The 13165-nt window shown below is 40.5% G+C and overlaps 1 protein-coding gene across 3 annotated transcripts in view; it reads right to left on the bottom strand.

The window, feature by feature from the left end:
• LOC124619291 (vacuolar protein sorting-associated protein 35) overlaps positions 1 to 13165 on the bottom strand; it is a 94172-nt gene that overhangs the window by 36925 nt on the left and 44082 nt on the right. For all 3 annotated transcript variants that reach the window (XM_047145564.1, XM_047145565.1, XM_047145563.1), the window contains one exon: positions 4076 to 4283. In XM_047145564.1, coding sequence (XP_047001520.1) covers positions 4076 to 4283 — 208 coding nt within the window. The remainder of the gene's footprint in view (positions 1 to 4075; positions 4284 to 13165) is intronic.

Below are 13165 nucleotides of genomic sequence, written 5' to 3'. Positions count from 1 at the left end.
AAGGTACGAATAATCCACTAAATTAGAGGCCCACATCATTAACATTGATGTGCAGCAGGATTTTGGAACATATATTGTGTTCAAGCATTATGAATTACCTTGAAGAGAACGGTCTACTGACATAGACATACAGTCAACGTGGATTTAGAGTCATCGTTCTTGTGAAACAAAAGTAGCTCTTTACACACATGAAGTGTTGAGAGCTATTGGCAAGGTATTTCAAACTGATTCCATATTTCTATATTTCCAGAAGGGTTTTGACACTGCACCACACAAGTGGCTTGTAGTGAAACTGCTTTCTTATGGAATATCATCTCAGTTATGTGACTAGATTTGTGATTTTCTGTCAGCGAGGTCACTGTTTGTAGTAATTGATAAAGTAATCAAGTGGAACAGAAGTGATTCCTGGCATTCCCCAAGGTAGTGTTATATGCCCTCTTGTTTATTGCGTAATAAAGTCATCAGAAGATCAAAACAAATCACAAAACAATTAAGACAAGATATCTGCACGATGCGGAAATTGGCAATTGACCCTAAATAATGAAAATTGTGCGATCATCCACATGAGTGCTAAAAGGAATCCTTTTAAGTTTGGTTACACAATAAATCACTCAAATCTAAAGGCTGTAAATTGAACTCAATGCCAAGGAATTAGAATTACGAACAACTTAAATTGGAAAGAAGACATAGAAAATGTTGTGGAGAAAACAAACCAAAGACTGCGTTTTATTGGCAGAACAGTTAGAGGATGCATATCTACTAAAGAGACCATACACACTACACTCGGCCCTCTTGTTTTGAGTACTGTTGAACGGTCTGGGTCACTTGCCCGATAGGATTAATGGAGTATATCGAGAAAGTTCAGAGAAGAGCAGCACATTTTATATTATCGTGAAACAGGGGACATGATACAGGATTTGCTATGGACAGTTGTAAAACTAAGGTATTTTGTTGAGGCAGAACCTTCTCATGAAATTTCTATCACCAACTTTCTCCTCTGAATTCAAAAATATTTTGTCGGCGCCAGCATACATAGGGAGAAACAATCATCATAATAAAATGAGGGAAATCAGAGCTCGCACAGAAGGACACAGGTGTCTGTTTTGTTCAGGATTGGAATAATAGAGAATTATTGTGAAAGTGTTTTGATGAACACACTGCCAGACACTTAAGAGCGATTTGCAGAGTATCCATGTAGATGTGGATGTAACCCACTTCATTTACCAAAACACATTAATATCATACTGTTAAGTGCCATTTTTAATACTCTGCATTTTTTAATCCCTTGCACAAACCATTAGTGCAAGAGAAAAAAATGAATAGGATCTTTCTTGTAAGAAATTTAGTGTAGTTTAACTTTGTTCTGGTATATGTTTTCACTAGGTGCTGTGGCTGTTAAGTTATTAATGAAAAACATAAAAAAGTTATTCAAACACCTGCCCCTGCATCAATAAGTACTTTCAGTATGTTGTTCATTGCACTCACTCTCTCTCTCTCTCTCTCTCTCTCTCTCTCTCTCTCCCTCCCTCCCCCCCCCCCTCCCTCCTGCCACAATACAGAATTTTAGAACTACACAATTTATTTCTCCTATTCGACCTTTTTTGGGGTCCATAGGCTGTTAGCATTTTCCCTCTAAACTTTTCGAAGTTTTCCAAAAACTGGTGAATACCACAAAAAGCAGCAATTTATTCTTCTAGCCGGTTGTCTACTGCGCTATACCCAACATTTTGCTTCGCTTAACTGCAATCCATTGTTTTATCTATGAAGATGGTAACTTCAGTGAATATCTTGAACATAATGGGGAAGAGGCTGATAGATCTGTATTGTTTTCTGTCCTATCTGTCTTGTACAGGAGAACAAATACAGCATTGCCCAGGACTGGAGAGTTATCTTCTTCTCAGACATTCTGTAAACAATTTTGCATGTTCCTTTTTTGTTATTGTCCTTCTGTTCTACAGAAATGCAGTCATCTGAAGGTATCTTTTCTACCTTGTATATTAGATGCATCATATGTCATTACATATGAAATTTCAGTATTAACTATCAATGCTTCCGGTTCATCTCTTAAACTATACAAACGTTTAAAGATATATTTGAATTCATGTATAGTTTTCTCTCTGTTGTTGGTGACTTATCCATCAGCTTAAATGATGAAATGTGATGTAAAGCCTACATAGTTTCCTATTTTCTCTCCTCCACACTACTATTGTTCTCAATTGTTTCTCTTCCCAAATTTTCATTTATCTTCTCACATTCTCAAATACTTTCTGTATTATTATACTGAATTATTTATTACCTGCAAGAGGTAACTACAGTAAAACACTACATAACTACTTCTTACTGAAAAATACAAACCGTTAATACACCCATCAAAAAAACTTTTGCATCACCCTGGTTCCCAGAACTCCTGAAGTTAGACGTTGACTGTGGATATTGTATCACAGACACAGTCCCTTTGACTGTTCAGAGATGTCACCCACCCAAAGATGTAAACAACCATGCATGAGCAGCGTTTATTAGACGGAGGGGGGTCCGACAGCTAATCAGTTGCAGTCATTCCACAAAGAAGGAGGTACACGGCTTGGGTTATCTGTAGTTCAACCATGCCTAGATGGTCAATACTGAGGTTCAATCATGTCCGCATTGTTACTTTGTGCCAGGAAGGGCTCTTAACAAGGGAAGTTTCCAGGTGTCTCTGAGTGAACCAAAGCGATGTTCGGACAGGGAGGAGATACAGAGAGAGAGAGAGAGAGAGAGAGAGAGAGAGAGAGAGAGAGAGCAAATGTCGATGACATGCCTCGCTCAGGCCACCCAAGAGCTACTACTGCAGTCGATGATCGCTACCTACGGATTATGGCTCAGAGGAACCCTGACAGCAATGCCACCATGTTGAATAATGCTTTTTGTGCAGCCACAGGATGACGTGTTGATTCAAACTGTGTGCAATAGGCTGCGTGATGCGCAAACTTCACTCCCGGTGTCCATGGCGAGGTCCATCTTTTCAACCACGACGCCATGCAGCGCGGTACAGATGGGCCCATCAACATGGCGCATGGACTGTTCAGGATTGGCATCACGTTCTCTTCAGCGATGAGCGTCGCATATGTTTTCAACCAGACAATCGTCGAAGAAGTGTTTGGAGGCAACCCGATCGGGCTGAACGCCTGAGGCACAATGTCCAGCAGTAGGATGGAGGTTCCCTGCTGTTTTGGGGTGCCATTATGTAGGGCCGACATACGTCGCTGGTGGTCATGGAAGGTGTCATAATGGCTGTAAGATATATGAATGCCATCCTCCGACCGATAGTGCAACCATATTGGCAGCATATTGGCGAGATATTAGTCTTCATGGACAACAATTTGCGCCCCCATCGTGCATATCTTGTGGATGACTTCCTTCAGGATAATGACATCACTCGACTAGAGTGGCCAGCACGTTTTCCAGACATGAACCCTATCGAACATACCCGCGTTAGATTGAAGAGGGCTGTTTATGGACGACGTGACTCACCAACCACTCGGAGGGATCTATGCCGAATCGCCATTGAGGAGTGGGACAATCTGGACCAACAGTGCCTTGATGAACTTGTGGATAGTATGTCACGACGAACATCCATCAATGCAAGAGGACATGCTACTGGGTATTAGAGGTAAGGGTGTGTACAGCAATCTGGACCACCACCTCTGAAGGTCTTGCTGTATGGTGGTACAACATGCAATATGTGGTTTTCATGAGCAATAAAAAGGGTGGAAATGATGTTTATGTTGATATCTATTCCAATTTTCTGTACAGGTTCCAGAATTCTCAGAACCGAGGTGATGCAAAACTTTTTTTTTGATGTGTGCACAATTATTAAAGATCATTATGAATTACGGTGTCATACTCTAACAAAAACAAATGGAATTTTTTTTAGCTCGACTACTGTTTTGCTTACCAGGTACCTTTCTTACATATGACTATCAGTTTTAGTATGGATAATTTCTTGTACACTGTTGACAAAAATTAATAAAACGATTTACAGTATTACTTCTACGAACTACTTAACGTGTTGTTAAGACTTTTAATACTTGCAGACCTGTTCCTGATTGGAGACATATGTCTCATTTTCCAGAGCATTGCTGACAATATAGGCTGCAAGCGATTTACGGCCATGATAGTCAAAGTGTTCCAGTACAGATGGGTAGTTCTCCAGTTGCAATACTGTTAGCAAGTTACTGTAATGGTCCACTGGAATCTTCATCAGTCTTGTCAGTTCACGAGCAAGAGGTGTGTTGTATTCAATCCTGGCAACATGATAAATGGATAAATATTGAACTATTATACAACTACTATGCACAGTATTCCAACATTAATTCTTAATTCCAAATCTAACCCTATTTTAAATACAAGTACCTCAACTGGCATCTTTGCCAAAAATTAAATGGTTCATGTTTATTAAGCAATTCAGTGTCACTCAAATGCCAAATAACATGAGGGCTGAAATAATATGAGGGCTGTTCAATAAAGAATGATCATAATTTTTTTATGGTCATAATTTCTCGCACTAAAATTTAATTGTAATTTAATTGTATAATATTCTGTGCAACAAACATGCCATAGTAGTTTCGTTGTTGGGAGTCCTGGTCCCACCTGTGAGAGGCAGGCAGGGTCAGTCATGTTCAGTATTATCTGTTGCTGTAATGTAGGTAACATGTGAGGAACAATAGGTGGCTTTGAAATTCTGCTTTCCTGTCAACATATCTTCAGATGAAGCCTATACAATGTTACAAGAGGCCTATGGAGAGTGTTCTTCCCCACAGCAAAGCTGAAGGTGGTTTAAAATGTTTAAAGACGGGAGACAATCAATTTCAAAGTAAGGTGGGTGCTCCACTTACTGCTCTTACAGAAGAAAACATCAACAGCACTGCTGCTGTCATTGCGAGAGAGGATCGACAAATTACCTTAAGATACATTTCATTGGGTGCCACCCACATGTTGCTGACAGAAAAATTACACAACACGTGTTTGTGTGCGATGGGTTCTAAGACAGTTGATTTCCGAACAAAAAGACATTCGCGTGCAGGTCTGCATATAGTTATAAAGTTGATGTTAGAGGAAGATCCGGAGTTTCTTTCAAATGTACTCACTGCTTACATCATTTTGATCCTGAGAGCAAACAGCAAAGGCCAGTGTGGAAATCTCCATCACCAACCCCCAAAAAAGCAAAAGTAGTTGTTTCTGCTAGGAAATTTACGGTCATCTCATTCTTTGACATTCATGGAATGGTTTATCAGCATTTATACCTGCACACACACACACACACACACACACACACACACACACATGTATATCAGTAACTGGACAATACTACAGGGATGTCCTGAAAACATTGCAAGTCCATATCAGGCGCAAAAGACCACATTTATGTGACACAGGCTGGATGCTGTATTGCAATAATGTGTTGCCGCATATTGCCAATGTTGTTGTTGAATATGTTGCAAAAATAAACGTAAAGTGCAGCCCTTCCCTCCCTATAGTCCAGATTTAGCCCCATATGACTGTTTTCTATTCCCTAAGGCGAAGAAATGGCTTCGTGGGAGGGATTATCAATCATCAGAAGCAGTGGTGAAGACTGCGGAGGTGATTTTGAAGGACCTCTCAAAAGGTGGTTTCCAGCATGTATTAGAAGACTGGCAGAAACAGTGGGACAAGTGCATTGCATTCATGGGAGACTACTTTGAGAACGACCATCAAAATTATGAGGATGAGCAAAGGTACATTGTCAAAAATAATTATGATCATTCTTTATTGAAGAGCCCTCGAATATTAATTGGTGAAGACCTGTATTGAAATTTCCTTATAGAGCAGCAGCACTTTCTTTGACCACACACCATGCATATATATGTCAGCCTGAAGACAAAAAGTAGTAAAGAGAACAGGAAATCTATTTGTGCTTTCAACTTGTCTTAGAAAATCTGTCCTTGTGTAGTAGTTTATAGATAACATTCCTTACTCTCTTTCGAAATATATACTTCTCTGATACTGAAATCCTTAAGGTCATCAGAGGTCCCACACCAAAGAAATAGTGAAATATTACTTTCAAAATGCCTACCTTATAAATTTAGTTCAATACTGACTAATAGTTAACTTTCCTCTGTCCAGAATAACAACAAAAAGTCCAGAGCACAACTGTCTACAGTCACATATTTGGCAACTTTGAGAAATTTCTTACATGTATTCAGAACACAATTGATAAGAGGGGGAAATAAAGGTTCAAAGAATGCTATCAGTTAAGTACATCTACACAAAATTGAGAAAAAACTCATAACATTTAATTAGCTGTTACACTGCCACATTTTTCACCATACTTTCCAGTGAGAGAGTGAGTGAGAGAGTGAGAGAGTGAGAGAGAGAGAGAGAGAGAGAGAGAGAGAGAGAGAGAGAGAGAGAGAGGAGCAGTAGCTGTCTGTTACATGCATGTATATGCCACAAATCAATAATCTGCATGGTGCATTCAGTCAGTCAGGGTTAAGTAGTGGACATGCGACCATAGTGTGTCAGTGTTGTTGAGTCACAAATCACAATGGAGCAACCATCTCTAAACCAGAATGGTTTGAAGAAGAAAAAAGTGTTTTTGACTCCCGAACAAAATCAATGCAATCACGCATACTGTGAGGTGACTGAAACGCAGAATGTAAACTGTTCTTTCCTGGAAAAATCATCATGGATAACAAGACTCGATGTTATCCACACAGACTGCTACAAAATGACAAAACTGCAGAGTCACATGAAAGATCAATGACAGCCAAGCTTATGTGACATGCGAGTTAAATAACATCCCAAAGAAAGTCTTTTCTGACAGTTAAACACAGTTGTATGAATGTTCTGTGCACTGTGCTAAAGTTGGCGAGACTATACAGAACACCTTAAGCAGTGAGACTACGACCTTAACTTTTATCCATATTTTATTAATGAAATCTCAAAAGCTTCTGGACTGACGGGGTAGATTAGGTCAAGTGCCTAAGAGGAATACAGTGAGTCTTTTTCAAACAAAATTCTTTTCTTGAACAATGGAAAATGGAATAATGACAATTTTACGAAAAGGATAGTTGCTACTCACCATATAGCGAAGATGCCGAGTCACAGACAGGCACAACGAAAAGACTATCAAACAAAGCTTTCAGCCAAATAAGCCTTCTCCAGCAGAATTAATAAAACACACACACACACACACACACAGTGGGCATTGTGAGAGTTCCATTTGCCTGTTTGGTCAAAAGCTTTGTTTGACATCTTTTTGTTGCACCTATCTGCGACTCAGAATCTCTGCTATATGGAAATAATTTTATTATATATTTTCAGCCTCTTGTATAACAGGGCTGGCCAATGCTATCTGTCTCAGCATTGCTAGGTATAGCATGACATGTAATTTAGTACTCTGGCGTGACCTTTTTTCCATCAGAGCAGCTATCTTCAGGCCGGCAGATTCACGATGTCAGTAAAGTTTTCCCTTTGCTATTTGTTTGTGGTATGAAGTATGCTTGTAGGGCCAGTGGATGTTTGCACAAAAAGAGGCAGTCTAGCAATCTATCACCTGGCAGTCTAGCAATTAATTGTCAGAAGCCTTTAAAAATGAATGGGAACAACAGACAAGAGGGATGAGAATTCTCAATATAAACAATCACGTAAGCGACAGGTACTGCAGATTTGCTATGGAATGGTATTGATGCGAACTCTCAATATACATTATACAATCATGTAAGCGTCACGTACTGCAGATTCGCTATGGAATGATATGACAATACCATACAGAAAAAAATTTAAAGATTTGGTTGACAGTTAAAAAGCAAAAATTTATGAAGTGCAACTGACAGGATTCACTATTTAGTATATCAAGAAGCATTTTGTACTAAATTTGCAGATATGCAGCGTGTTAAGGTATTGGTTGTATGAACAAATTCCTGAAGTCGTTTTCATAATTCCACTGCGAGTTTCAACATTTTTTGATGGAACCGAACAAAGTGTATGAAGACTATATGTTACAACAAAGTATGTTGGTTAAGTCAGATGGGCATGTCTGGAGAAAAGGAGTGCAAGAATGAAAATTAGAACATCTGGAGTGGCTTGCAGATGGTGCATTTCAAGGAATTTGACTGCACATTCCCCACAATAGACAAAAGTTATAGAAGGAACATGTTTTGATAAACACAGTCCAGTTCCATAAGCTCACTTCTGTTAAATAAAATTCGAGGTTGGAAGAATTCATTGTGGCACTGAAAGAATTACACTGATAGTTTCCTAATCATTTTGAGGACACTCTCTGTCTTACATTTATTTTTGAGCTGTTTTCAAGACAGCTTTCGATTTCACGTGGAAACACTCCTGTGGATGAGCACATGTAACTGACTGACCTGCAAGGTAGGGCTAATTTCTGTTTTAATGACAAATCCTCTTACGCTAAAACTGTCTAGGATGTCCACATTGCTTTCCTCAGGTAGAGTTTCTAAGTCTCCATACTAACATTGCAAAAGTACTACAATATTTAGATTGACATATCTGTGTGTAATACCATTTTTCGATTATGAAAGTATGTCACGATTACAGGGCAACTTGAGCGCGAAAATCTGAAACTCTAAATCAATCCATATGCCGACAGTTTGTACCAGATAAAAATATATTGTCTCCAGTGCGCCTAAAATAATTAAATAATACTTAAAATTTGTTTTGTGTGTAATCTGTGTTGTTGTGAAATGTGAAATACAAAACCAAGTCATAAGCTGTGCGACTGCACTGCCATTTAAATGTGATAATTTCACAGTTTACCAATCTCCTGCTCAGACAGCGCATTGTTGCAATGGGGGAAACATGCAGCACGGCTCTGCGCTATGGCACTCGTTCCAGGGCACGGCTTGTGAGCTGACACCTTGAGCAACCCTGATGTACAATGTGCGATGTAATGGCTTTCTTTTTCAGAAAAATCTATCGCTATAAGCTACAATTAAGGAGACACTATTCCTATATATTGTTGCAGAAGCAGCTGAGTAGCACCGTGATGTAGTGGTTATGATACTAAACTGTTGCATGGAGGGTTGTGAGTTCAATACTCACCTGGACTGTACAATTTTAATTTCTGTATTCAGTTCAAGTACATTCTAGAAGTATCCGCAAATGTCAAGCATCATTGTACTGGAATGTTCTGCAGCCATATATATACTGTACGTGTTCTGGCCGGAGGCAGTTTGCTCTGTGCTCTTATGTGTGAGTGCTGAATAAACTTTCGTAAAGGGAAGTTAGTGTTTGTCGTTCATCAAATTACACCTTCTACATGACATCACATTCTGTTGGAGATACTGGGTATTGGAACTTGTCATAGCGCACATTATCGATGACACAGTGGCTCCCATCAGGCCACGACAGAGCCGTCGTTTACGTGGGGAGAAACCCAAGTTCGAGCCATATTCAACAGATCGCAATCTATCAGAGACAGGAGAAGGAGAAGGTTGAGAAGAAGAAGAAGAAGAAGAAGAAGAAGAAGAAGAAGAAGAAGAGGAGGAGGACATTATGATGACAGCAACTGTGTGCCACCACATCAGACATCCTTCTGGGTTCTCTGGTGACGATGGCCAAGAAAGTGGCTGAAGGTATATGAGAGTGTAGCCAAATTTAACAAATGGGATGACACTGAGTTTGGCTAACATATTTTTCTACTTAGAGGGCACTGCCAAGCAATGGTATGAGAACAATGAGGAGAAGTTCACAAGCTGGGAAGTATTCCAGGCAAAACTGAAAAGTATTTCGGAGACACACAACAACAGAAGTGCAAGGCTGAAGGTAGATTAAAGTGCAAGGCACAGCGTCCAGGAGAAATGATAGCATCCTACATTCAAGATGTCTTGGAGCTGTGTAAAATGTGGATCCTAGAATGGAGGAGGAAGATGGCTGCACATCTCATGAAGGGTGCTGCTGAGGACATGTATCAAGCCCTAATCCTGAAGGAGGTTTTAACAGCAGACAACTTCATAAAATGGTGCCAGTATATCAAGACAATGCATCAAAAAAGAATTACATGCAGGAAGTTTGAACGGATTCCAAATGTCGTATCAATGTCTGTGATGGAGGAAGTAACTGATTTCACAAGTGTTATTCGTCAGATAGTGAGAGGGGTCATCAACACGCTGATCAAGGTCTCCATCACCGTTTAGAAGCTCCATCTGATCATCTAGCCGCCGCAGCCTGGGAAACTAAAGGGTGCAACCTTCCTTGGAGGTGAGGCCACCAAAGAGAAAACTCCTCCCCCGTCGATCACTACAAAAATGATAGGAAACTACGTCGATATTCTCATGGAAGGCTGACCAGGCCAAGCTCTTGTGGACTCTGGAGCATCATATTCGGTCATTTCGGAGAAGTACCGTCGCCAGTTGCAGAAAACCGTATTCGTCGACAACGAAACATCTCTGCTGAAGGTGGCTAATGGGAAATATGTAAAACCTACAGGAAGATGTACCATTCGTGTGGGTATAAGTGGCCATACACAGCCCTTAGAATTCATCGTCTTACAAGAGTGTGGTCATGATGTCGTTCTCGGATGAGACTGTTTGAAAGCTTCTCAGGCAATTATAGACTGTGGTCGCTCGAAGATTCTCCTAGACGAGATGAGATACTGTGGACAGGAAGACGTGCATCCGTGTGTGTGGAGACTGTGTGTGCTGGATGAAGTGATCATTTCCACAGTCAACACTAGAAAGGTACCTGTCATGTACCATGCCATGCATCAACCCATAGATCTTTTAGTGGAATGTAAGAGAAGCATACCACTGTAGGATAACTTGGTCACCCCAGCCTCTGTTGTCTCATTTAAGAACGGATTCATTGAATTGTGGATAGTTAACTGTCGCTGAAAACCGCAGATGCATGTGCGTAGCAATTCTGAGCCGTTAATTACAGAACAGCTGAGCATCATAGAAACCTCCCATGCCGAGTCTGTGCGTGAAATGAGCGCTACCACTACGAGACAATATCTTATAGCTCGACTATCACCAGATCTCCCTAAGGAACAACAGAAGAAGCTACTTGCCATTCTTCAAGAGTTCTCTGAAGGCTTCAATCCACAGGTGAAGAGCAAATTAGACGAATCGACTATGAAGCACTGGATTAGCATTGGAGACCATCAAACGATAAGTCAGAGAGCATACAGTGTGTCAACAATGGAATGTTGAATAATTCGCGACGAGGTAGAGAAAATGATGAAGAATGACATCATTCAGCCTTCGCAGAACCCATGGTCATGACCAGTGGTTCTCGTCAGGAAGGAGGATGGCCGTTGGCACTTTTGTGTTGATTACAGGAAGCTTAATAAGATAACTAAAAAGGACGTTTACCCTCTTCCACGAATTGATGATACACTAGATTGTCTGAAGCGGGCTAAGTTTTTCTCAACCATGGACATGTACCCGGATACTCGCAGATTGAAGTAGATGAGGCTGATTGAGAAAACTGCATTCATCACCCCTGAGGGCCTGTATGAGTTTAAGGTAATGCTGTTTGGTTTGTGTAATGCACTAGCAACTTTTGAACGGATGATGGATAATCTTCTAAGTCACCTGAAATGGACAATGTGTTTTCATTATTTAGATGACATTATAGTGTTCTCAGAGACATTTGATGAACACACAAAAAGACTGAGGGCCGTTCTTAAGTGTCTCCAACAAGGCGGACTGAAACTTAATCCAAGAAAGTGTCTCTTTGGAGTAAAAGAAATCAAAATACTTGGACACCTTGTGTCAAATGAAGGTGTGCGGCCAGACCCAGAAAAGGTGAGATTTATTACGGAATTTCCTATTCCTACAAGTATTAGAGATGTGAGAAGCTTCCTTGGATTATGTTCTTATTACCGTTGTTTTATCAAAGACTTTTGTATCAAAGCCAGACCACTCCAAGAGTTGTTAAAAGCTGATGCTAAATTTATCTGGGGTGATTCTCAACAAGATTCTTTCGATGTGCTGCGAAAAGCTCTGACGATTGACCCTGTACTTGGTCTGTATAATGAGAGAGCACCTACAGAACTACACACAGATGCCAGTGGGTATGGGGTCGGTGCTGTTCTGGTGCAAATTTCAGATGGAAAAGAGAAGTTTATAGCCTGTGCTTCTAGGACACTTACAAAAGCCAAGAGAAATTACTCAACTACAGAAAGAGAATGTCTTGCTGTGATCTGGGCCATGTGCAAATTTCGACAGTATCTCAATGGAAGGTCATTCACTGTTGTTACAGACCATCATTCACTTTGTTGGTTGACAAGTCTTAAGGATCCAACAGGACAACTTGGCAGGGGGGCACTACATCTTCAAGAGTATGACATTACCACAGCGTACAAAAGTGAAAGAAAACACCAAGATGCCGACTGTCTCTCGAGAAACCTTGTGCAAGACTTTGATGAAGATAGTGACTGTCTCGCTGCACTCCAGGATCTCTCTGCTGAGCAAGAGGAGGATGCCAAGATATCTCAAATTATGCTTCTTAAATCGGTCAGAGAATGTGAAAAGACAATTTAAGGTAGTCAATGTATTACTTTGCAAGAAAAACTTTTATCCATTTGGAAAGAAGTGGCTACCAGTGATTCCTAAACACATGCGCTTAGATGTTTTACAGAAATTCCATGACACAACTGAGGCCGGACATTTAGGATTTATTAAGACATATGATAGGATTTGCTAGAAATTTTTCTGGCCAGGTTCATTTAGGAGTGTCCGTCACTTTGTGTCGCACTGTTGAGCGTACCAGAGGAGAAAGGTAGTTCCTCAGAAACCACCCGGCCGATCATACCAATTCCACCAGCCAAAACGCCTTTCCAGCGTGTTGGGATTGACCTCCTCGGACGATTTCCAACGTCTGCTACTGGTAATAGCTGGATTATTGTTTGCACTGATTACCTGACGCGCTACGCCATTACAAAAGCCGTAACACCATCCTTGTGTGAAGTCCTGCATGGCAGAGAGCAGAAATGAAATGGCAGATACTGCTGCATGGATATTTTATGCACGGGTAACTATTCCGCTGGAGGCAGAAGTATCTTCGCAGTATGGAAGCTCAATGGATTCTGGTAAGTGCACTATCTTCACAGTATGGAAGCTCAATGGATTCTGGTAAGTGCACATGTAAATTTGCTTAATTATTGTAATGCATGTAC

The sequence above is a fragment of the Schistocerca americana genome, chromosome 6, assembly GCF_021461395.2.
Source record: "Schistocerca americana isolate TAMUIC-IGC-003095 chromosome 6, iqSchAmer2.1, whole genome shotgun sequence".
NCBI lineage: Eukaryota > Metazoa > Arthropoda > Insecta > Orthoptera > Acrididae > Schistocerca > Schistocerca americana.
Note: the sequence above shows the minus strand (reverse complement) of the source record. Positions and strands in the feature narration are given on the sequence as shown.